The sequence below is a fragment of the Phoca vitulina genome, unplaced genomic scaffold (genome assembly GCF_004348235.1).
Source record: "Phoca vitulina isolate PV1807 unplaced genomic scaffold, GSC_HSeal_1.0 scaffold1, whole genome shotgun sequence".
Lineage (NCBI taxonomy): Eukaryota > Metazoa > Chordata > Mammalia > Carnivora > Phocidae > Phoca > Phoca vitulina.
In genome coordinates this window covers 62,163,595-62,189,641 of record NW_022589704.1, presented here as the reverse complement: position 1 = coordinate 62,189,641, position 26,047 = coordinate 62,163,595, and the positions used below count along the sequence as shown (strand labels likewise).

General features: G+C 39.1%; 1 protein-coding gene across 1 annotated transcript in view; it reads right to left on the bottom strand.

Annotated features, from left to right (window-relative positions):
- Positions 1–212: 212 nt before the first annotated feature.
- Positions 213–26,047, bottom strand: part of ABCB11 (ATP binding cassette subfamily B member 11) — a 77,921-nt gene continuing 52,086 nt past the window's right edge. Inside the window, exons 18-27 of the mRNA XM_032408661.1 lie at positions 23,740–23,904; positions 18,844–18,948; positions 18,595–18,756; positions 12,891–13,094; positions 11,176–11,417; positions 8,665–8,821; positions 7,343–7,540; positions 3,420–3,626; positions 1,355–1,501; positions 213–507 (exon numbers count right to left, since the gene is read on the bottom strand). Of these exons, the coding sequence (XP_032264552.1) occupies positions 307–507; positions 1,355–1,501; positions 3,420–3,626; positions 7,343–7,540; positions 8,665–8,821; positions 11,176–11,417; positions 12,891–13,094; positions 18,595–18,756; positions 18,844–18,948; positions 23,740–23,904 (1,788 nt within the window). The 3' untranslated portion in view covers positions 213–306. The remainder of the gene's footprint in view (positions 508–1,354; positions 1,502–3,419; positions 3,627–7,342; positions 7,541–8,664; positions 8,822–11,175; positions 11,418–12,890; positions 13,095–18,594; positions 18,757–18,843; positions 18,949–23,739; positions 23,905–26,047) is intronic.

Here is a 26,047-nt window from a genome sequence, read left to right as displayed (position 1 = left end):
GTGACTTCTTGTTGATTCCCATGTAGTAACTGGGACTGGCTTCTGCATGGAGAAAGCCACTGGGTAATGGCTGAGCACCTGCTTGACATTGGATTCTCACTCACACTAACCCTAGTTTCTTTCATTTTCTATATACAGATTTTTAAAACTAAGATATTATTGAGGGTCATTAGAAATTAGCTTGGATCCCAGTGTATGACAATGTCTGTAAAAGTAAAATATTATCACTTCTCCTTAAAGAAAAAAAAAACCCCACGGCCCTCCTGTAATTGGCGCCTAATCTGTGCACGATGTTCTTGAGTCATCTCAGCTGATGGGGGCTCCTGTGGTGACGAGTTTGTAGTAGGCTCCTTTCTGGTCCATCAGTTCTTCATGGGTCCCCTTTTCAATCACTTTCCCCTGTGACATGACAGCAATGATATCTGAGTTTTGGATGGTAGACAAACGATGAGCGATGACAATGCAGGTCCGACCTTCTCTGGCTTTGTCCAGGGCGGCCTGCACCATCTGCAAAGAGAAGGTGGAAAGCTGATGCAAAGACACACGTTTGTTCCTTGGCCCAACATTGCAAGAATTCTGCTGAACGCTACTTGAGTAACATTGCGATAAACAGGGGTTAAACCCAAAGGTTTGACAGGAGGGCAAGGACGACACACGTATTTGCTGACTGCAATGCATCAGTGATTTCAATTGCGTTCTCCAAGCTGAGAAATTTCAGTGAAGCAAGAATGAAGCAAACTGGAGGTCACTATGTAATTTTACAATACTTGATGGTCTAGTTGGCAAAAATGAAACCAAGGAAACCGTGTAAGGTAGCAGTTAAGTGGTCATTACTGATACTGTTCTTCATTGAGGACATTTTAGTTCTCTCCAAAATGGATCAAGATTTTTAAGGAGTTAATTGTAAATGGTAAATTTCATAATTTTGTTTTGCCCAATTGCATTTGCTTTCATGCAAGCTGCACATTGGGTACCACCCCTTACTTTGTGTTGTATGCTGTCTACCTGCTCCCTGTGTAACTTTGAAATTATAAAATATGAAATGCCTTACCGATGACCTAGATTACTTTATTTCACTTAAGAAAGCTAATTACTTACCCTTGAAAAAGTGTCACCTAGCTTAGACAGTCTTAAAAACAATTCTTATTTTAAAGTTAAAATACATTTTTTTATTTGAAACAATCCCATTTTGCCTCACTTCCTCTCGATTATTGCCTTTTTGTTCCACCAAGTAGTGCTATTTATACTGTCCATGGATCAGGAAATTGAAAATAGTGCCATTTTATAAGGGCATCTATTACAGCAAAAGCCTCATTTATAATGATCTAAGGGACTTTAGAAAATCAATACATACCTTTTCACTTTCTGTGTCTAAGGCAGAAGTGGCTTCATCTAGCAGCAGGATTTTAGGATCTCGTACAATGGCCCGAGCAATAGCAATACGTTGTTTCTCTCCTCGAGATAGTTGGGACCCTTGGGCCCCAACATTAGTTTCATATTTCTGGAAAAAGTATGGTAAGTTTGAGACCCAGAAACAGTCATTGCTCCTATGCTGTATGGAGCCCACCTCAAGGACCTCTCTGTGGATTTAAACAATTTTTTTGTTTTTTAAAATTGGGAATAATAAATGAGTCCTTCTCTAAAGGATGTCAAATCCACTTAGGGATATAAGGAAAATATGGGGTTTGTTGGGAAAATAGGGGATTTTATGTCCCCTTCTCTGCATTTATTTTAAGTTTTGTTTTGTTTTCTTTTCTTTTTCCCTGTCTATGAGATCTCTCTGATTTAAGATTCCCTGATTTCCAAACTCTTGTCTGGAAGATCTTTCCAAGGTGGAATGATGCAAGAGCCCTTTGAGAGATCTTCTGGTCCATCCTCTTATGAGAAGGCATCATTCTGGATCACAAGTCTATGTGCGAATTTCCACTCTGCTGCTTATTAGCATGAAAAATTATTTAAATTTCTTTGAGCGCCAACTTGTCTGAAAAATGCAGATATTAATAACTAGTTCATATATTTGTTGTTTTAGGTGACGTTATGAAGGAAAATCCCTAACTAGATGCCTGACATGGCCACATAAAAAAATAGTTAACATTCACAGAATATTTACCATGCTTTGGGTATTGTGTTAACTATTCCAGGCAGATGATCATTTAACATTCACAGAAATAATTTTCTCCCTACTTTACGGGTTACAAAACTTAGGCACAGACAGGTAAGAACATTGTGCAAAGACAAACAAGTACAAAGCAGTGAAGGTGAACTCTAAATCCAGGTGCATCTTGTTTCTGAGACTTTGCCCTTGACCACTACTCTCCCCTGCCTTCCACAACAAGCGTGTGTCCTCCCCGTTTCCCCTGCCTCCTGACAAATGCTAACCAGCCAAGGGAGACTCCTGACAGCCTACTCTGTCCTCGTGGAGAAACAGTGCTCAGTGAAGGGTACGATGGGCAAGTCCGTATGAGAAAGAGGCCATAAACTGCCTCCAAGCCACTGTCTACCACAAAATGAGGACATGCTCAGCAAAGATTCGTGGAACAAATGAATCTCTCAGGGACACACGAGCTTTGCTTTTCGTTCAGTAATTTCTACATGCTTATGGATTACACTACCCAGGCTAGAACCAGGCTAAGACAGGAGCCTTTGTGAAAAAGAACAAAGGAAAAAGCCCACCACAAACAGCACAAAATTTATAAACATAATCACTTACAAAGAAAAGTAATTTCCCAGTGGTATTTAAAAGAAGGGGAAAAGGTGAAAAGTTTGGTTCCTAAAATTTCATTTCCTTGTGTTAATTTTCTTTGTGATCGACCCCCAAGAGGCTCTTGGTGGATGGAAAAATGCAGAGTCAATATTGTACTAAGTTCAAACTTGGCTCTGGAAAAGTGAGAAGCACGAAGGCAGATGCAACTCACCCCACCACGCACAGTATATGCTGCCAAGTAATGCAATCATGATAATGACCATAATAATGGCCGCAGTTTTCTTTGGATGCCTATTATGTGTATTCTTTCATTTTAATGTTATTTTGTGCATTTTGCCGATGACCGAGTCTCAGAAAAGATAAGCAACCGTTATACAGTTAGTAAGTGGCAGAGTTTGAGTTCAAAACTGTACCTGCTCCAAATCTCAGGATTGCTTCCCACCTCGCTACACCGATGCTCAGTGTAGTCGTGCTTTAAGTGCAGTAAGTTTCATGGCGTCTTTTGCACTGGATAATATAATACTTTCCAACACTAAAGAGTATGCTGATGACGGATATTTATTTTGCTTAAAAGACAGAGGCAATCCCGGGGCACCAGGAAATGACCCGTGTTGCCTTTGACCCTCTCCTTGAGCCGCAGTCATAACACTTTCGGGCCATTCTACCTCTACCCATGCCCGTCTCCCATAGGGAAAGACTCTGACCCAGTCCTCACCTCTGGGAGGGACATGATGAAGTCATGCAGCTGTGCCTGCTTTGCGGCCTCTATGACTTTTTCCTTGGGGATGTCTTTGGTGTTGTCTCCATACTTGATATTGTCCATGATGCTACAAGCAAACAACACTGGCTCCTGAGAAACAATCCCAATGTTCGAGCGGAGAAACTGGACATTGACTTTTTTGCTGTCATGTCCGTCTATCATCTGCCAATAGAGGGGACCAGCAGAGCATTAAGTTTTAGAATTCCAGCAGCGAGGAAAGTTCATATTCTAGAGGTAGTATTATACAAGACATTTGCTTTGCTTATGAGATAAAAATCCCAGGAATCTTATAAAGAAGTTATGTTGCCTTTGACCTCTGGAGGTAGCGTGTGTCAGGAGTGGTGTCAAAGTTATGATCAGACTATGGTTTTGGTTGTTTCCCAAACTCTAGCTTTACAGGCAATACAAACCAGAAAGGCACTCAGGACAGTATTTTGTTAAAAAAATTTCCCTTTATACTTTGGTGCAGCACATCCTCTACAAGTATGAAGAATTACTCAATTTTGAGACTCCACAGGTTATGAAACAGGGTCTTCTGGGGGCGCCTGGGTGGCTCAGTCAGTTAAGTGTTCGCCTTCGGCTCAGGTCATGATCCCAGGGTCCTGGGATGCAGCCCCACGTCGGGCTCCCTACTCAGCGGGGAACCTGCTTCTCCCTCTCCCTCTGCCGCTCCCCCTGCTTGTGCTCTCTCTCTATCTCTCTGTCAAATAAATAAATTTTAAAAATCTTTAAAAAAAAAACAGACTCTTCTATGTAAAACTATTGGACAGTATAAAAATTAAAGCTGTTTCCTTGATTTTACTGACACTAACATAATAGACCCAAGTAAGAAACGAGTATATTTATTCACTTAGTCAGTCAACAAACATATATTGAATTTCCTGCCACAAGGGCACCAAGCTAGGCAGTCTTTTGGCTGCTATATAATGAAAAAATAATCTCTGTGTTCTTGTTATTCGTGGGCTAGACACTTGAGTACAGGAACTCAAATATCTACCATTTGAGCTGTTTCACTTAAAATCCTTAAGATAGTAAAGGTACGGTATGTCTAATATACTACTATAAAGTGTTTGGCATTCTGATTTCAGAAAAAGATTATGTTAAATGCTGTGAACATATGATATTTTAGATAAATACTCAACAATGGAAAAAGCAAACACCAGTGGGAAAAAATGCAGGGCATTCCTCAGCAATTAGCCCTGGCTCATCTTCCTCTACTTATTTTCCATAGTACTTATATATTGCAAAGCACAATTTGATACGTAATTAAATACTGGAGCTGTTTGCTAATTATTGTACATGAGATAGCATCGTAAGCTCCTAAAAGACAGAAGACATGCTTCACATTCCTTAGACTCTCCCACGGGGCCTAACACAGTACTGTATATCACAGGAATTAAATGTTGAAAACATTGAAAGTTGCATTTGGTAGCTTCCTTAAAAGCAAAGACAATTTTTAAAAATTGCATAAAAGGTGGTATCTTTCCCCTTGAAAAAAGTTCACAGAAATGTTTTACAATGATACAATAAAATATATTGTATTTATGAGATGTAAGGAATCATGCTGATTTCTTCATGGGCATTGCTTCCTACCTATGACCAGAACAGGCACTGAGCACATTGAGAGAAATATACTTAATGTATATGTTAATGGTGGAAAGGTCAAACGTGAAGGATTTGGGTCCCTGTATGTCTCATAGCTCACAGTCTACCTGGGGTGATAGACAGGATGATCTGACATTTTGGGAAACTGGACCCTCTCCTTTGCAGAGATCAGACCCCAGTGCAATGTGCTTTCTAGCTTCCTCAATCACTATGTACTTTTAAACACATTAAAATCTTTATACCTAAAATGAATTAAAAAGTGATTATAAATTATAATCAACTCTTACTCCTTATTTGCATAATTTCCTGGATTCTACCACTATCTGTTCACTTGTTTCTTTGTTTTGCTTTATGCAGGGGACTCTTTAGTTGCCTCCTTCGAGTTTCTCTCAGCATTTCTCCTCATAATGTGACCTGTCCTCATTGCAATGAAGATCATACTACCCAGGGAACTCAAAAAGGCCTTTTTTCTCCCAAAATATCAGAATTCAGCACTCAATCAACTGTGGAGCAGAATAAAACATTTTCAGACCTATGCCTCTGAATCATTTCTTAGAAAACTACTAGTGGATGCACTCCAACAAAATGAAAGTGAAACCCAAGAAAGAGGAAGATACGGGAAGTAGGAAATGATGGATCTAATCCCAAGAAAACAGGCAGGAAACTCACAGGGTGACAAGTGTTCGGCAGTCACAGGTTGTAATTAGTCCAGGCAGTGACAGGCATGAGAGAAAAAAGCTGGTCCTTCAGAAAAGGTAGCAGGATAGAGACATGGGAAGAATATAAACATTTTACAAAAGCAGAGGGTGCAAGAAAAAAGAAAGCCTTTTAGAAAACGATCAAGAAAGAAAATGTAATGCTGATGTATCTCACCACTTGACTATGGGATGAACAATATTTACATAATCACAACAAAAGTCGTTAGTTGATTTTTAACTTTTAGAGTCAGCCTAGAGTGAAAGCGTGAAAGATAATAAATGCTTTAAACAGAATGTTAGTGTTTTGCATTTTGATAATATAAAAGTACAGTTATTAGGACTGGAGAAATAAAAGGAGGGAGGAAGAGGTGAAAATAAACATAGGATTGCTACTATCCTCATATCAAAAAAATGAGAATTCGGGACGCCTGGGTGGCTCAGTCGGTTAAGCGGCTGCCTTCGGCCTGGGTCGTGATCCCAGGGTCCTGGGATCGAGTCCCGCATCGGGCTCCTTGCTCAGCGGGGAGCCTGCTTCTCTCTCTCTCTCCCTCTGCTTGTGCTCTCTCTGTCAAATAAATAAAATCTTTAAAAAAAAAAAAAAATGAGAATTCAAGAGATACTATCTGTAGGTGGTGGAAAAGAAGCAGAATTATATTAATTAAATTTATAAGCAGAGAAACTGTTTAAAGTGATATATCTATATTGGCAGGAGGTGCGTAAAAAGAGGGAGAGTGGGAAGGGTAAGCTAAATTTCCATCTCTTGAGAGTAAGTCAACAGAGAGTCTGAATCTGTTCAATCGTGAAACAGCTGCGTAATCATATTCTGTAGAGACGTTGAGGTAATCATTGAAAGATCTAAAAACATCGTGTAGTTAAAAATAGCTGTCTTTACAGAGAAATGGGGAGTGGTGGAAAGGGTAGAATAAGAGGTTGCTTTTTATTACAAATCTTTCCTATTTTATTTTGTATTCCTCTGCATATATTACTTGGAAAGAAAGACAAGAAAAAGGGCAGAAAAGAAGAAGAAATGCTCTGGAAAATGAGCAACAAAGCAGTTCATCAATTTTTCAAATCTCCTTGCCAAAGCTTTGTTGGCACATAACTACCAATTTGAGTTCTTTATGTCATATAGACATAAGCTTCTCGAACCAGGATTGTGTCAGGTTTTTCGTACTCAACCCCCCCCAACTTATTTATCATTGCATTACTTATCACCCCGTCAGTTTTTCCCTTCGCGCTCACTAGTTTCCTGATTAGTTTGCACTTTCTGCTCCATTTACAGGTAAGTGAACACTTCTGTTAAACACACTCATCTCCAGCTTTGCCATGCGCCCAGTTTGCTTTGTCTAACTAGTCAGCAGGCCATCTGGAACTGGGAAGAATATGATGTTAGAAAGTGTGAGGTAGAATCAGGTCAACCAGCAAATGACTGGAACTGGAAAATATCCACAGGGGTAAGTGTCCGAGGCAAGCACTTTAGAGTGAATCTGGCAAGGCGGGATCTTGAAACCACTTTGAAGGGGTTGGAGATATTCTGCAGAAAGCACAATTCTCTAAGGCATTTGCATTGCTTACCAGCTTCCCTTGGTCAGGATCATAGAAACGCTCCAGCAGCTGAATACTCGTGCTTTTGCCACATCCACTGCTTCCAACAAAGGCCAGTGTTTGACCTGGACGAACCGATACTGAGAGACCGTTCAGAACTTGTATATCAGGTCGAGAAGGATATGTAAATTTACAGTCAACAAAGTCAATCTGGCCCTGGAAGTTGTCCTGTGGATGGGAAGATGGGACTTACATAGGTTCCTACTAGAATCCAGAATACTGAAAATGCACCTAAATCTGAGTTTTAAGTCCTTGCTTAAGATACCTTCAACAGCACGCAGCCATAGTGCAAAGTCTAAAGACAGCCACTTGATGAAATGCCATTCTGTTCCCTATTCTGGCAGGTAGAGAATAAAGGGAGGTTTGAGCAGTGAAATGAAAGATATGTGACCTCTCATTCCCATCCTAACCTAAAGGGATTTCCTCGTCATCCTTTTTTTGACATTCTGAGTGGAAAAGAACAAATAGAAGATATGATTCCATCACAGAAGCCAGGAACTGTCCAAACCCCTAGAGTTCTGCTCCCCCTAAAGATTTCTAATAATAGCATTATGCTTCAAATGACTCCGAAAGTTACTTGCACCCTGTATTGCAAAGGTGGATACCTTCAGTTGGACTATCTGAATTATGAATTCCAGAAAGGGATAGAATTTAATAACAACAGGAGGAACAGGTCACTTGACCAATTTACAAAGATTTCTGAATTTTGTTCAGCTTTACTAGGGTTTAGTTTTGTTTTGCTCTCTTGAAAACACTGGAATATTAAAAAAATAAGCAGGGAAGATTAAAAAACATCTGTGAGGACTATCAGAAGAAAAGATATTTTGTTGAGAGCAAATTAATGTTCTGGGGGTCCACATGAGCTAAAACTTGAGCCTAGATAAACATGAATTGAATCAATATTATTGGACAGGAAGAACTGGTGTTTCTACATCCCATACCAGAACATTGGTAGAAAACATGGTGGTTGGGTAGGTCTCAAAAGATATCCAGCTTCATTCATTCTGGAACTAAGTGTGTTTTATATTACACAGAGTTTAGCATTTACTGGATATCATTGCCTTATTCAAATGCCAGCTTTATGAATAATTTTAATGCTAATTTACTTCATTCCTTTACATTTATAAATCTACTGTCTGTGCATTCTGAGTGCATATGAATGAACCCATAAACTGCAGGAACTGAAAAACTAAGTGGTATCTTCTGACCAGCTCCAAAGGCTGTTCTGCACACACACACACCCATAAGCACAGTCCCCCCCAACTCCCTCCTTATCCCCCCTCAGTACTTACCCACTTTTCACCTGCACTACTGTACACCTTGATTGGGGGGTGTCGGTCCAGCAGTTGAAAAAAGCGTGCAGCTGATATCTTGGCTTTGGCATAACTAGGGGTGTAAGAGGAGGCTCTTCCAAGAGCTGTTGCACTCAGTACAACTGAAGAGATCACCCTGCAATAGACCAGACACCCAGGTAAAGAAGGAGTGTGGGGTGGTTGGTATGACAGCCTAAGAGGAAGGTATGGGGGGGTCCAGCCCTGGTTCTGCTAGGAAAGAACGGAGCAGCCTTGAGCAGGTTGCCTTAGACTTGTCTGGGAATGGGGGCTTGGAGAGACTAGCAGCTTGCAATGAGTTCTATATAAAAATGGTGAGGGGAGAATTGCACAAGGGGTGTTCACACCTCCAAACCCTGCTTTAGCTACTATAGCCTCTTTTTCAAAAACTTGTTTGGGAAAAAAAAAAGACTTCTTAAAAAAAAAAAAAAAGAGGGAAGGAGTTTGAAAGATCACCAGATTGGGTTGAGTTCTTACAAAGCTAACATTCTTTGAATCTATGGTAAGTTTTGAAAAAGACAATGATTAGTGATATAAGCATCCTTCTGTACCAAGCATGCATGTCATTCATGCTTCAGACACCATGGGAAAGATACAATTGTCTGTTTGCTTCTAAAACTTTTAACTATATTCACTGGGTGCATAATTAATGAGCAAATGGGTGAGTGAATACATGAGTGATTAATATGGTGACAGACAGCTCCCGTGCTGTGCAGATGAAGATTCGAGGGGCATCCTCTGGTTGACCACCTGCATCACCATGCACAGAGGGCCTGCCTCAGTGGTGGTGGAGGGCAGTGTGTTTGTGTGTTTTACTGCTCAGTTCATAAGCAAGGAATTCTTTTAGGCCAGACTTGCAAACCCAAACATCTCTGGGAGCCCAGCCCAAAACTTAAAGCAATGAAAAGCACCTGGAATAAAATGAGAAATGGTGGAAGGTGTTCTTTCACCTTCTACCTTTCACCAGTTTTCTAAGAAAAGCCAGAAATTGGGAATTTTCTATAGTTTCCCAATTTTTACATGTTGGCAAATAATTCTTCAAATATCTCACAGAAACTAACAAGTCAACAGTTTGTGATTTCTGATTTGGGGGTTCACAGCTCTCAATATGCCAAAATTTAGAAAAGAGGCTTTCCTGATTGGGGTGGGTCGAGCAGGGCAGGAGAAAAAGTTCTTCTATATTTCTAGAAGAAATCTAGAAGGCAAGAAGACAGAACTCATAGCTTGAGAATGACCCCAAAAGAACAGATTTCTGTTGGGACCACTTTTCCTAATGTCCTCCCAAGGCCTTCCCAGACAACCTCTCTCTCATCCCTCTAACATCCCCCACCCCACCACACTATAGCCATATACACCCACCCCCAGTCCCTTGGTACCCTGACACCCTTTGGCTCTCACCTCTAGAAATGTGAGAAACTAATCTTATCAGAAGAGCAGATGCAGACTATAAGAAAGGAACATAATTCCCCTGTCCTGGCCTTTGCTGTCTCTACCTGGGAGGATTAAGGGGGAAACATGCCCTTCTTGCAAGAAGTAGAGTTCAGATAAGATGGTTCAAAGAACTCTCTGATTCAAGGCCTCTAGATTTTCTTAGTGTTAACCAGTATGACAGACTGTGTAAATGGTTCATTTATCCTATTACTCTGAACAAATCCCTTGGCAATATGACTTTTTTACTCCTCTGTGATACTGTGATTTATAGTAAGAAACATCTATGTGGTCTTTGGCTCCCATTCCTGGCACAGAGCTCTTAAATCCTTGGAAGTTCCTAAATTTGGAGAGCGATCAAGGTGTCTTTGGTTATGTTAATGAGGTGACTTTGGAAGGCTGCTAGTTGCCAAGGGAAGTAACCACACAATTAGAGAGGTGGAAATTTCAGTCCTATCCCTGCCCCTGACCTCTGGAAAGGTAGGGGTCTGAAGGGTCTAAGGAAGGTGATATGGGCAGTCTTGGCAGGACGGAGCCCTTAACCTGTGGGATCCGACGCTATCTCCTGGTAGATGGTGTCGGAATTAAGTTGGGATCCATCAGGGTTCAGAATGTGTGTGATAGCAGTGCGACCGTAAAGGAGAAACACACTCAGGTCCTCTCATTAAAAGGTAGATTCCATTCTCTTTTCTTTAAATCTGGGCTTGGTTGTATGACCTTCCTCGGCCAAAGAGATATTTGAAAATGTGATGCCCACAGGGACTCGAAAAGTGCTTTCCCACTGCACAATGGGGCTTGCTCTCTTTTGTTGTGCTTGGAATACTGAGACCGTGATATGAAGAAAGGCATGCAGAAGCCTGACTGAATCAGTCTAGTCCAGAAGAACCACCCTGACAACCCACAGAATCTTGACAAATCATAAATCCAACTGTTTAAGACACCAAGGTTGGTATGGTTTGTCAAGCAGCAAAGCCTACCTTACAGAGCCAGGCTACTCCTCCCTAGAGTGCTGGTCTTTTATGACCTTGGCCTGATAGTCCTCACCTGAACACATAGGTGAAATGGAGCCCTTCGTTGGGGATTAGGTAACCTCCGTATCTGTAGGAAGCAGAATTAGCAACAAACACTATGCACTGGGAAAAACCAAAGCATAATCCATAAACATTCGCTTTTCGAAAGGCAGTCTTGAATGGCTTCTCCAGCTCAACCTCAAATGCTTCAATAAACTGCCTCTCCTTTCCAATCCCAGCAACAGTGCGGATATTACTGAGAGCTTCATTCGTAATCTGAAAAGTGAAAAAGAGTCTTAGGAGCAAAAGAGCAGAAATAACTACTCTCATGACATTTCAGCTGCCACATGGACTTGATCTGGTGCAAATGGCAGAAGGTGGTATGAATCTGTGGCGGAAGCATCTTCTGGGAACACAAAGAAGTTGTCTGAGGTCAGCTTACCTGGATCATGAGTTGGCTAACCTCAAGTTCTACTTAATACTAACATGGCTTTTTTGCCTCCACTTGTTGTAGAAGAGAGAAGGGGAAAAATGTACCCACACTGATCCTTGAAAGCTTTTAGCTCTTTTGTGAATTTATTTGAAATGTCTAAAACGATATCTTTAGATGTCTTCCGGCACAAAAGATACTGAGCAATGTAAGTTCAAAATACGATTCTATTTTCTTAAAAAATTAATCTGACTGGGGCACCTGGGTCGCTCAGTCATTAAGCGTCTGCCTTCAGCTCAGGTCATGGTCCCAGGGTCCTGGGATCGAGCCCCGCATCAGGCTCCCTGCTGGGAGGGAAGCCTGCTTCTCCCTCTCCCACTCCCCCTGCTTGTGTTCCGTCTCTCACTGTGTCTCTCTCTGTCAAATAAATAAATAAAATCTTAAAAAAAAAATTAATCTGACCAAATATTATATAAGTATAAAGTTGATCTTTAGTCTATACTATGAATTTGTATTTGTTTCAGTCCATACACTAGGGTAAATCATCACTGTTTCTGACTTGGCATTTCCTATCCTAAAATAGCACAGAGGTGGGCCACTCTGTCCCATTGGTATATGAAACCTTCTTGGCTTCTGTCTACTTGGGTGATGTTCACATTTCCTCCCTTAAGAGACAAAACCTAGATAACAGTAAATTTGTTAAAAGAGTAAAGGTGTGTATATGTGTGTGCATGATTTCCTATATCTGATAAATGTTTATGCCACCATCTCCTCATTTACCCGATAACCAGATATTTATTAGGACACACTTTTAAAAGTGCATCACTGAAAACTAAGAGTAATCGAGACCTAAACCGAGTGTCATAGTTCCATTTGGGAAAGACATTTGTTATAAGTCTAGCCGACACTAAAGTGTGAATATTAAAAGTGTGTGCCATTCAAAAGAAGAAAACACCTCTCTCTGTGGGCAGCATGACCTGCAGAAACCATTTAGCTAAGAAACCAAGCAGACAGAAAACTGAAGTCTCCACTCTTGTGAATAAGAATACACCGAATCGGGAGGTGGAGAAAATAACCATTGGAGAGGAAATTGAATATGTAACCCATTCTGTTTGCCCCGCTGTTTCTCCACACCTGCTCACCACTCACCGCATCAGAGCTTTATTGCCACAGCTTAAAAAAGGCTAGTGGGAGGCTTCCAAGGATGAACGTTTGTAGGCTAACAGCTTCCTTAAGTCTCTCTGTACTACTCATCCTTAAGGGTTTGTCTGACAGCCACTGAGCTGTAAGCAGTTTGAAAATTGGGTCTGTAAGATTACCTGGCCGGCCATCTCCAGAGCCTCCTTGTCTTGAGAGGCAAATCCTGTCAACATTCTGGTCTGTATGGCTCCCGATAAAGCCAAGAAGGGAAAGAAGCACATTATGACCAGGCTTAGCTTCCAGCTAAAGAAGAAGGCGATGATCATGGCCACAGCGATGTTAGTGAAGGAACTGACCATCATTCCGATTTGAGAGCCGGTTGCCTGCAAACCAAAAGCAATCAACCGATCTGAGACACACAGTCTCTTTTACCAAATATCACTATGTGAAAAGGCAATTTTATACAAAAAAAAAAAAAAGAAATTATTCTGATAAAATGTGCATAACATGATGTTTCTCATTTTAGCCGTTCATAAGTATAAAATTCTGTGGCATTAAATATATTGTGTTGTGTAACCATCACCATCATCTATGCCTAAAATCTTTTTATCATCTACAACAAGAACTCTGTACCCATTAAATAATAACCCCTCTTCCTCCCTCTCCCTAGCCCCTGACAACCTCTATTCTACTTTCTGTCTCTATAAATTTGCCTCTTCTGAGTATCTAAGTGGAATCATACAATAGCCTTCTGTGTCTAGCTTATTTTACTAAGCATAACATTTTCAAGGTCCATCCATATTGTAGCACATATCAGAATTCCATTCCTTGAAAAGCTGAATAATATTTCTTTATATGTATGTACCACACTGTGTTTATCCATTCATCTGTTGATGGACGCTTGCATTGTTTCACCTTTTGACCATATGAATAATGCTGCTATGAGCACTGATGTACAAATACCTGTTTGTGTCCCTGCTTTTCTTCTTTTGGATATATGCCTAGGAGTGGAATTACTGGGTCATTCGGTAGTTCTATGTTTAAAAAGATTTTTTAAAATAATGAGCTCCCTAATGCACTTGAAGACTGGATTAATAAGAGTCCATTTTATTCACAGCTTTGTGGAAGCTCATCTATTGACTAATTCATTTCATGGGAGTCAGAGTTAGAGCGGTCAGTATGAGACTAATTCAACCCTGTAAAATGGTTACAATGGTAAATTTTATGTTTTGTATAATACAGCATGCATGTATGTCAGGCGACTGGGCATTTGGTCTGCTTGAAAATTCCCAGGCCTTGGTCTTATGGTAATATTTCTGATTATTCGGTGAAGACTGATGCTTGTTCTTTAATTATAGTTTTGAAATTTGTACAAGACTATTACAAGAGCCCACTTTGATTCTCATTGAAGTTAACCTGCTCATTGGTACAAAATCACATGCTGACTGAATAACTAGCTGTTCAGTCAACACAAAATGGAGAAAACGGATTCATTCTCAATATAGGTGGAGAATGGACACTGGTGGTAATTACTATTTATAAGCAAAATTATTTGATGGTTCCAACTCTTCTTTCAGTTGCAACTGTGCAGATGTGACCAAAGGTTGGTGTCTTCTGTGTAGGAAAGACTTGCCTGGGTACAACTGCAAGATTTTTGTCAGTATTGTAGAAACTTCAGCATTATTTAAAAAATAAAGAAGGCAAAACAATCACAGGTAAGCTATTAGGTAACCATAGGTACTAAGGAAGTGCTATGCAAGAATAATTTGCATCTTCATACTGTATTGAAGATGCAAATGGAATATGAACTCTCTGGTCTCAAGAATTCCCATATATTGGTTATAACTTCCTTGAAGACAGGAAAGAAAAGCTAAATTAAGAATTTATTTGTACACCTATATTTATACCAGCATTATCCACAATAGCCAAAGGGTGGAAGCAGCCCAAGTGCCCACTGATAGAAGAATGGACAAACAGAATGTGGTCTATAGAAATAATGGTATATTATCCAAGCCTTTAAATAGAAATGAAATTCTGACACACGTTACAATATGGTTGAACCTTGAGGACACTAAGCCAAGTGAAATACACCAGTCATGAAAGGACAAATATTATATGATTCTGCTTATATGAGGTTCCTGGAATAGTCAAATTCATAAAGCCAGCATGGAATTGTGGTTATCAGGGGTTGGGGGGGATGGGAAGTTAATATTTAATGGGTACAGAGCTTCTATTTGGGAGGATAAAAAGTTCTAGATATGGAGAGTGGTGATGGTTGCATAACAATGTGAATATACTTAATGCCACTGAATTGTACACTTAAAAATGGTTACAATGGTAAATTTTATGTTTTGTATATTTTACCACAGTTAAAAAGAACAAAAGAATTTCTAGTTGGCAAGAACAGTCAAGCATTATAGAGAATTTGGAAAATAGCTGCATAGTTCTTTGGAATTTCATCATTTAGTTTTCTTTCACATTTTATTCAATCAATATTTTTTAAAAATTTAAAAAGTAATACAGCTCAAGACATGTGAAATATATATACATACATAACAATAAACATTTTCATAAAAAAGGGATCAGTCTAGATATTATTTCGTACTTCGATTTTTTTCACTTGGTGTAATGTAACCATCCCTCCAAATCATTACATTAATACCTTTAAAAATAGCTGCCTACTTTTCCTTAGTATGGATATATTCACTCAACTATTTTCTTGTTGGTGGATATTCAGGTAGTTTCCAGGGGATTTTATTAATTTTTTTGATCAATATAAACATACATTTGAATGCACATTGTCACAAAATAGGAGAGAATTTACTCATATGAATTTTAGTCAGAGGATTTGCATACCTGATTATTCTCTAAAAATGTTGGAAGAATTCAAACTGTAACCAATATGTTATGAGACTGTCAGTTTCTCCTCATCCTCACAAATATAGGAAGTTGTCATTCATGATAGTTTTTATTGAGTTGGTAGGTGGAAAATGGTGTTTCATTGTTTTATTAGTATTTTTCTATTAATAAGTTATACAATTCTTCATTTGTTAATTGTCCCATTGCATTTCTTTTTTTGTTGCTTGTCCATATACCTTTTTTTAACCTTTATTATTTGGTTTATTTTTATTCTCTAACCAATTTTAGGAACACTACACATGTTAGACTTATTAGGTATATTAATCCTTGTTACAAATATTTTCATAATCTATCATTTGTTTATACAAAGTTTTAAGTTTTTATGTAGTCTGACAAGTCTACTTTATGTATTTTTGTCTTACTTACGAGAATCTCCTCTACTTCCCCTTAGCACTCTACTCAAGTGTTTGAAACTTCTAGTATTGAAATAAAATGAGAAAATAAAATAGTTGGTATAAGAATTGAAAAAGAAAAAAAGAGATATAATTATCTTTCTTTGCATATAATTTGATTATATACCTAGAAATTCAAAAGACTATATTAAATTTTTAAAAATTAGTTAATAAGAAAACTTTAAAAAGTGGATGGCAGGGTGCCTGGGTGGCTCACTTGGTTAAGCGACTGCCTTCAGCTCAGGTCATGATCCTGGAGTCCCGGGATCGAGTCCCACATCGGGCTCCCTGCTCAGCAGGGAGCCTGCTTCTCCCTCTGACCCTACCCCCCTCATGCTTTCTCTCTCTCATTCTCTCTCTCTCTCAAATAAATAAATAAATAAATCTAAGAAAAAATGGATGGCAGTAAGATAAATATGCAAAAACTAATAGCTAAAATCTCAATCTATGACATTCATTCAAAATTGTGAAAAAAATACATAAGAAAAAATGAACAAGATAGAGTGATATTTAATGTATCTGTGTATATATACTATGCATAGCATATAGCATATCATGTAGTTATAAATCTTACTAAAAACTAAAGCCTCTTATTTATGTCTCTCTTGGGAACTGTTAGCATCCCCACAACAGCGATCTTTGTGTGTGTGTGTGGGGGGGGGGCGGGTTGCTGCATGGATGTATTCAATGGGAATTAAAATAAAATTTTTGAAGAAGCCAAGATGATTTTTAAGTACATTAGAATAAGTAATGTCCAGGAATAAATAAAAGAATTTTGAAGAGGAAAAATTATTGTGCAAGGATCTACCTTACCAGATAATAAACACTTATCATAAAGTTATATAACTAAAACAGTAAGGTCCTGGCACAGAATAAATCAAACTGATCAGTGGAAGAGAATAGAGAATCCCCATAGCTCCAAGTATCCATGGGAAGATGATAGTCACAAAGGGCAGGAGGATTTCAAATAGCTGGAAAATGAAATCTACATTAAATTTTGGTGGGGGAATATTTTCTATTCAGCTTGAAGAAAAAAAAAAAGCCAGATTTCTACTTTACACCAATATTAAAATAAATTTGACCCAGGTTAGCAATCTCATTTAAAAAAAAAAGGTTTAACAAAAATATTAGAGAAACTCTTAGAAACTTTTCATTTTTTTAAAGAATAAGTAAAATTTTTGTAAGATGGTTAGATGCTACTCTATGAATTCAAGTGAGAGTGAATAACCTTAAAAAGCCCCTTGCAGATTGAAGGATGCAAAAATAGAAGAGATAAGGTGATGGCTTATTTATCTGACCTAAGCTCAAGAGTCAGGTAAACTGGACACTAGAATACTCAGAATAAAAGTGAAATTGCTACAAGCTTCCTTCAAGCAGTAAGACAATGCATATTAAAACCCTTCAAAATGATTATACATTCTGATCCAATGATTATATTTTGAGAACAAAAAAATAATAATCAAGGATATGCCAAGCTTGATGTAAAATGACATAAGTTGCTTATAAGGGAGAAAAACAGGCATTTAAATAAGGAATTCTTAAACGATGACACATTAAGATGATGAATTATACAGCCATCAAAAATCTACTCTAGAAGAATATATAATAACAAAAATATGCCCACATCAGATTGTTGTAGGGGAAAAACAGAAAGATTACAAAACAATATGTACAGTGTGACCCAAAGTCTGTGGGAAACACATTTATACCTAGAAAAAAGCTCTGAGGAAGAGGATCCCATGCTCCTCTGAAAGTCTCTCACACCATTGTCCATATTTCTGGTTGAACTGGCTAGGAGTCAAGACATACATTACTCAGTTTTTCAATCTGGGCATGGGGGGAAGGGGGGTTCTTCCAAGAACCTCACAAACTGTGGTTTTCCTTTTTCCTCTTCCTTCCTTCCTTCCTTCCTTCCTTCCTCTCTCTCTTTCTTTCTTTTTATTCCCACAGAAAGTGAGGAGAGGTGCTGGACTGCACATTTGACTCTCGTCACTTCAATACAAACCCCTGGTTTTCTAAAAGCATTGCCTCACCTTGCAATGGATGAGTCACCTGAACAAGGCTGCAGGTTCTGGGTTTCAGAAACCACAGCTCTGTCTCTATGAGTTCCTCAGGATTCTAGACGGCAATCATTTATTTCTTTTCTTCAGTTTTCTGACTAGCGTTTACAGAGGCAACTCAGAAGATCTCTTTTCCTACGACTACCTGCACATTGGGCACCTGTGTAAGGAGATTTTGCTTCCACCTCTGGGAGGCGCCATTAAGTCTTATAGAATCTGGGCCTCTGGGCCTGAAAATGATCTGAGAAATGAGTCTCAGGAAAGCTCTCAGTTGCTAGACTCCCAGGAAATCTAAAACTGTGACAGATTTGGACTCGTGGCACTGAGTCTGGACATTGCCTGGGAGAGACTGCTGTTTGTCAGCGTTGGAAATGGTGGGAAATGTGGCTCTGAGACATCTCAATCGCATGAGTTCCTATTTCATGGGAAACATATAGGTGATTATCAGAATGCTCAAGGGAAAGGCAGTTTACTCCAGTTGATAATAGCCCTGGTTTTCCCCCAAAGCTTACCCCTTGAACTTGGGAAGCATCTGTAGCAAGCCTTGTTGTTAGTGCCCCAGGACTATTTCGGAGGTCATCAAACCAGCCAATGTCTTGCCCTAACATTGCTCGGAAACCAAATTTACGTAGTCTTTTTGTAAGGAGTTCTCCAGATTTAGCAAAAGCATATCCCTGAAACATAAAGGAGTCTTTAGTGACATTTTAACATGAAATGGGAGGAAATAGCTAAATCACTTACTAAAAAATAAAATTCCTTACCTGCAGAAACTGAGTGCAAAAGGATACACAGCCCACTGCTACAAAGAGCAGGCACACACCATTGATCTGTGACCTTTGTTCTTCTTTATCAGGAAGTGAAAAAGTCTTTGGAAGATAGTAAGCAAAGATACTACTTTATTATTACAAACAATAGCAAAAGAAATAAAATATGTTTAAAAGAAATTTCTCTTAAGCATTGGGTTAAGAGAACATACTAGTAATTAAACCAAAGTTAGCTATGAATATGTGTACTTTAATTCCCCATGGGAAAGGAAACTTGGCAAATGAAAACCAATAGCAACAATTTGCAGAATTTTGGTCTTGTTTCTTAGCCTGATGTAGGTAATTGTGTTGGCTTTTCATTGATACGGATGAAAAACATGATTAAATATCTCAAGTCCTTTATGTAATAAGGCAAAGAAATAAGGAAGGGAAGATGGAAGAAAGAAAAGAAGGGAGGGAGGGAGGGAGGGAGGGAGGAAGGAAGGAAGGAAGGAAGGAAGGAAGGAAGGAAGGAAGGAAGGAAGGAAGATAGGAAGGAAGATGAGAATGTTATCTGGAACAAAGCACAGAGTATTATCATGATTTCTGTCCTTCTCAAATAATAGAAGCAATAAAGATGATTTTCCCACTCAGGTGCCCTACATGTTATTAGTTTCATATATATATAAGAATAATAGCATCATTAAAAAAGGAACCAGCTATCAAGTCATTAACTGGAATTGGCTTAGGAGAAAAAACACTTTCCATCCATCTGAGGCTGAGGTTGTTGTTTCTAAATCAGGAGAAGTTGAAAACATCCCCCACCCCCCCCCAAAACAACTATGGAAGTTGTGAATGGGGTTTTTTGAGTCCATAAGAAGGAGTAAACTATACTTCATAAGTGTATTCTGAACTTGCAGACGTATGCTCAAGCAACTGACTGGGGACTCAGCTGTTGCAATAAGACAAGAGGAGAATAGCTGCATATTCTAATGACATTGCCCTATAATGAAATGGATTCCAGGTACAACAAAATTCCTAACTTGGGCTAAGTAAGGGAACTCTGAGTTCAGAAAAAGTATGCATTAGACAGCCTTATTTATTGCTCTAAATTAATTTAAGTAACTAGAACCATACTAACAAGCAGCTGCTCAAAAGAAACCATTTATTCGATAAATACGTATTGAGTGCCTGCCACATACCAAATAAATCTCTTGAAAACAATGTATACTACTCCATTAACAAATCCTTTTTTGTAAAGCAAAGTAACATATTCAAATCACCACAAATTCCAAAGTGGAGGGAGGGGTTCTAGATTAATAAGATTTACTGTTTCAAGGACAGTTTCTAGGGTCTTCATAGTTCTTAATACAGATGGAAGTGGGTTCAGAAGTTTCCATGGTCATTCTTCCCAGCATAGAATAATTCATATGTTTACTTAACAGAGTTTACAAATTTAGGGATTTAAAGGCCTGTTTCATTTTGTTTTAAAAAATCACTATACAAATCCCCCAAACTGTGATGCCACAATTCCCATTGCTCCCTCATGTCACCTATTATAATCATGAACTATAGGACCATAGAAGTGCAGATGAGTCAGCTTAACTTTTATTTTATAGATGGAAAACTGGAGCCCAAAATATCAAACCTTCTAAGTTCATTTAGCTAGTGGTTATTATTAGATAAGGAAATGTCTATTTTTCTGATTCCAGTGGTTTTCTTCTTGGCAGGCTCTTTTGGCTCTTGGCATTACTCATCTTCTCAGTGTTAAACAAGTATTTGGCTAATATTAAATCCCCATGACTGTCCAGTTCAAGATTGGGCATCTGTCTCTCCATAACCTTTTTCACAAAATTTCTACTCCATGAGTCCTTGGTATAACCTTGTTGAAATGCAACCCCAAAAGCTACCCATCCATAGGTTCCTCTATGATACATCTGTGCCATTTTTGTAATGGTAAGTTTGTTTAGGAAGAAAAGAAACATTCACTAAACTCTTGCTATTTACCAGATGCCAAACGTGTTACTTAGCCTATTTTAACTTAAATGAAGATTTCCTTAAGTTAGGCTTCTTAAAACAACCCAGTGAGGTAGATTTTCTTGCCCCTTATTACAGATGAGGAAACTAAGATTCATCAAGGAAAAGCCACTTGTTCAAATGCACACAGAGAATACAGAGCAGAGATCCAGGGCTGGCTGTCTCCAAAGTTCATGTTTTCTCCCAGCATGCTACATACACATTGCTGTGCTTGGAACACTTGTACACTTCCCAAGTCAACTAGACCGATGGAAAGCGAATCAGATAAATTATGTCTTATGTGTGAATTGATGCTTCACTAGATTAACAACCAGGCTCCTAATAGTGTGCAATCATTTGCTGGGTCTACATTCCAAACTGTGGTCTCAATACAACAAATGTGAGTATTGTGCCCTTTAGGTATGTCAGGATGAAAATAGCGTAATTACAAACAGACTATTATCTGACTCATGATTATACCCTGTGAGATGAAGTATCATGAATCTACTGATGAATATGTGGTAATTATGCTAAGAGACAAACAGAAATGATCTTCTTTATCAGAGAGGAAAAATAGTACTTCGTTTAGCATCATTTGCTTAGCAAATATAACCCTGTGAGAACATTAACCGTGAGCAGACTTTGGATTTCACCAGCTAGATCCTGTTACTCTGGTACTGCAGCCCTTAAGCTAATTGCTTAAGCTAAATTTTTCCTAGGATTTCTGGTTGTGACCCGAAGAATCACAGAAATTATTCTCACTACCAACAACTGGTGGGTGCTCTAGGAGAGCAGGGGTTATAACTGAATCATCAAATTTTTTTCTGACTTGGCCATTTCATAGACTAATAGAGCTGGAAATTATCTTAGAAACCATTTTTGTCAATCCTTCATTTTATAGCTGAGGAACCCAAGGCCCAGAGAAATGGCATGGTGGGATCCCAGGGCATATAGTGCTTGATAAGTATCTAGAAGAGCTAGTTTCAGAAAAAAAGATCTCCTGGTTGGGAATCCAGCACTCTTTCCACAGAAGCTCATGTACAGGGTTTGGATAAGGCTGAGTGAGTATATTCTTTGCTCTGTTTTTCTAAGAAAGTGATGATCAACAAAGAAGATGGTATCCCAGACTTATGTTAAAAGCAAACATCTAGAGCACAGTTGGGTCTTTACAGAATTCAACCCTATCCACCACACCTTCTACATCTCATCACTCTTCCGTGAGATGCATTTCCAGAGCCTTTCCCTACTAGAATGTCAGCGTAATGAGAGCAGGGAGGGGCTTTGGTTTTCTTGTTCCTCCCTCTATTCTCAATCCCAGCAACAATGTCTGACAAACAATAAGTGATTCATAAATATTTGCTGAATTATGAGTAGATTTTTATGTTTAATGTCTGTCTTCCTCATAGACTAGAAACTCTATTAGAGAAGGCAGCATGACTGAATGCAATCTCAAGTCCCTTGAACACAGTGTCTATGGGAGATAATCAACAAATACCTGTTGAGTGAATAAAAGAACATTTCCATTATATTTAGGACATTGTACTTAACAGAAAGTAAGGAATATAAATTAATTATTTAAAAGATTGTCATCATAAACGGCTTCACACAACCAGAAATTCAATTTACCAGAGTTGAAGGGCCGGGTTCCCCATCTCCTACCTCTGTGAAATTACCATGATCTCCTCACTTACCACAAGGGGGCAGTATGGAAGGTGAAGCGGTGACTGAGGCCCTCCCGACCCAATTGACTTGATTTTGTTTTGTGGACTGTCCAGGCCTTTCTGTATGATTCATGCCCATGGGGACATTTTTCTGGTCAGGACCTCTTGAGAGAGGCCACAAAAGAAAGAGAAGTAGAGGGGAAACTAACACTCAGGACTCTTGGTAAGCTCTGACAGTGTGGTGTGCTGGCAAATCCTTTAGCCTAGGCTTTGGAAAAGCTGGATTCTAGCCCTGGCCCTGCCACCTAATGCCTGTTTCACCATGAACAAATTAATAAAGTTATCTAGATTCTCGGTTTGCCCTTGTTGATCTCATGGGATCTGTGTATGTGGGTAAATTTCAACTAAAAAACTTGGCAGCATTTCGATAACTAATTTTGCAATGAGAGTTTTATTAGAACCTGGCTCTCCAGTCACACTGGATTTGAATCTCAGATCCATTATTTGCTATCTTAAGTTGTGTATACCTTGGTTCGCTTTTTATTGTAAAAACGGGGACAATAAGAATACTTACCTCGGGTGGTTACTAGGAAAATTTAGTGAACTATTATATATAAAGTGCTTAAAGAGTGTCAATTAATGCTTGTAGTTATTATTATTTTTATTGTAGCAATGAAGTCAGATGGAGACTATCAAAACTCCTAGGGAGTGAAAAATTGAAATAAGCTTATTCTTTATCCATGCCTTATTTTACTTCTCTCTTCCTTTTCCTGTTTCCTCCCCCACCTTGCCATTTCAATGGTGCAATCAGCAGAGCAGACAATTCTACAACATGCACTCACACCTGCTTTTATAGGCCAACTTTGCACCTCAGCTGTTTCAGCAAGATCAAAACGGCCCTAAAATCCTTCTGTATTATTCAACGAACCTGCTTTGCATTCCGATTTTGTTCGCATATACGGAAATTGCCCTCTCCTGACACTACATTTGCAGCCATCTTGCAGTTTTTTACAGACACGATGACTAGGAGCGTCCTGCCAGCCCAAATGAGAGCGCTCAGCTCCCTCTTCTTACCTGCTGTGTCATGGAGACTCGGGGCACTTGGAATGCTTTAGAGATGAGGAAAAGACAGCTAAATCCATCAAAATACAGAGCCAACCTATCAAAAAATGACAATATCCTCTGATAGAAAAACAAAAAATATCAGAAGAATCAAGCTAATCCAGCGTTTGCTTACCCCAAGAATCTGGCTGAATAAAAAGGCATAGAGCGGTGTGACCGACCCATTGACAGCGGCACCCACCGCCCCTACCAGCATGTAGGGCCACTCTGGAGCATTGAATTTCAAAATCCTCCTAACCGGGGCAGGTTCAATTTCTTCTTCCACAGGAATGTCCTTGTCCTTGAGGGGACAAAGGGTTACATTAGTCATCCCGAGGTACACGCAGACGTTTTTGCTTATGTTCTTTTCTTATACAGCAGACCCTCTGGCATTCACAGATTTAAAAGTCATGGTTTGATTGGTTATGAGTGACCTCAAAGTTCTATGAGATGCGGGGATTCGTTGTTTTGTATGAAACGGTTTTGAATTGCTTGAGACCATGCCGTGACTTGGAAGGGACGCGCTAGATTGGACATTCATCTGAAGGCGAGCTTGTGGTTTTCATTTCACAGTTAGATATGCGTTGACTCTAGGGGAGTAATAAATATGTTGGACCTTTGAAAAAAAGTCCCTCTAATTTAAAAAAGTTTTTTGTGCTATGGTGGTGTTTACATATTTGAAGACTCATAACAATTTCAAGGTACATCATTCATAAATGGCAAAGTTCTCCAATCTAGTAACTGACTAATGCGCTAAGGCAGGGCAGTGTATCTGAAACAAGGCAAAGTAATTATCAAAATGTATTAAACGGTGTCCACAGTTATCATTTACATGCTTTCTATAAGATTTTCCTTAATTAGTGCCCAGAAATAAATGGTAATCCATTCGGGATTTCTAAATTCTATGTATCCTTTGCAAGGCGTGAAAACTATTTTAATATTTCCCTATTCTGATCTCTGTAGTTGTCATTGAAGTGTCACAGCTAACAAATTTTTATCCTCTTGAAAGCAAACATTATACTCAGAATTCCATCATTTTTCCTATCATTTTTCCTCGCTATAGATATTACTCAGTGCTTGATCTGTAGGACTAATTGTTCAATCATTTGTTAAATGTATTACTGACTTTATTTAAGAAAGGATTTTAGGTGGCTTGTATAGATTTGCATTATTTTTTTTACTGTTTCTATTAAAATATACAAAAAATATAACAAATTGACCACAAAACTATTAATTAGTGCTCTCTTTCATTAATACATGGTAATTTACCCTTTAGGTAGGTGGATGTCAGGAACAGAAACCCCAAGGAAATTCAAACACTCTCCTTTCACTTCCAAAGTCAAAGACCACGTTACCCATTTAGTTTACGTAAAACCTTGTGTCTTGTTATGGCATTATCATTGCAAGCCAACTCGGGTGGAGGAAGGCAGCTTGGCTGGTGATGGATTTCTTATTGCCTCCATTTCAAATTCTCTCTTGGTCTGCCCTCAACATTTGCACTTGTCACTCTACATTCATGTGGCAAATCCTTCTGTTCAATAATTTCATCTCTGACAACCTACTAACTCTAGGAAATCAATTCCAGGGAGGAAGAGGGGTGACTAGGAAAGCATGAATAGGACAAGCATAGAAAGAACAGGGTTCTTAGATGAGCCCAGTGGAGCCACCCATGGAATATATCACCAAGCAACTTAGCTCTCTGGGGCTCGGTGACCTCATCCTCAAAATGAGAGCATTGGACTAAGTTGCCTTGGGAAGACAACTCTCTATGGGTGTCTTGTGTTTCTGCCCATCTTAGGCAGAGGCACTGACCACCTCTATTCAGACTATTTTTTTTAAGGATGTTTGCATATCAAACAGCCTCAGAGGACAGAGATGGTATCTCCATCCCAAGAAAAGAGCAGATGTGTCTACCGTCTATTATAAAAGAATCAAGCTCCTCCAGCTCAGGATTCCTCTGCTGTTAACACATCCCCTTCATTTGCTGGTATCATCTGGCCCTCTTTAAATCTGGGGGTTGGCCTGGGGAACCAGTGCAAATGATAGACTCTGGTTACTACTCTTGCCGTGAGTAATAAAGTTTTTTGTCTCTGGCTCAGAGCCTTTGTATATTCTGCCAGCATCCATGAAATTGTGTCAGGCTAACTTGGAAGCTTGCAATAGAGCAAAATTTAGACCCTTTACACTTCTAGACAGTGGTTGGTGTCCAGATCAGGATGCTTGCCAGACTTATGGTGGATCAATGATTAAAAATACAGATTCCTGGGTCCCCATCACCAGAAATTCAAATTTAATAAGTCTGAGTGTGAATCTGTGTTTTAAAAATACTCCTCAGATAATTCTAATAATAAAGCCCAGTCTCTGAGATTCCCAGCAGTATGTAACCTCCAAGACTCCTTCAGGAGCAGAATGCCTAGGATTCCATGATTATAGGTTTGGAAAGT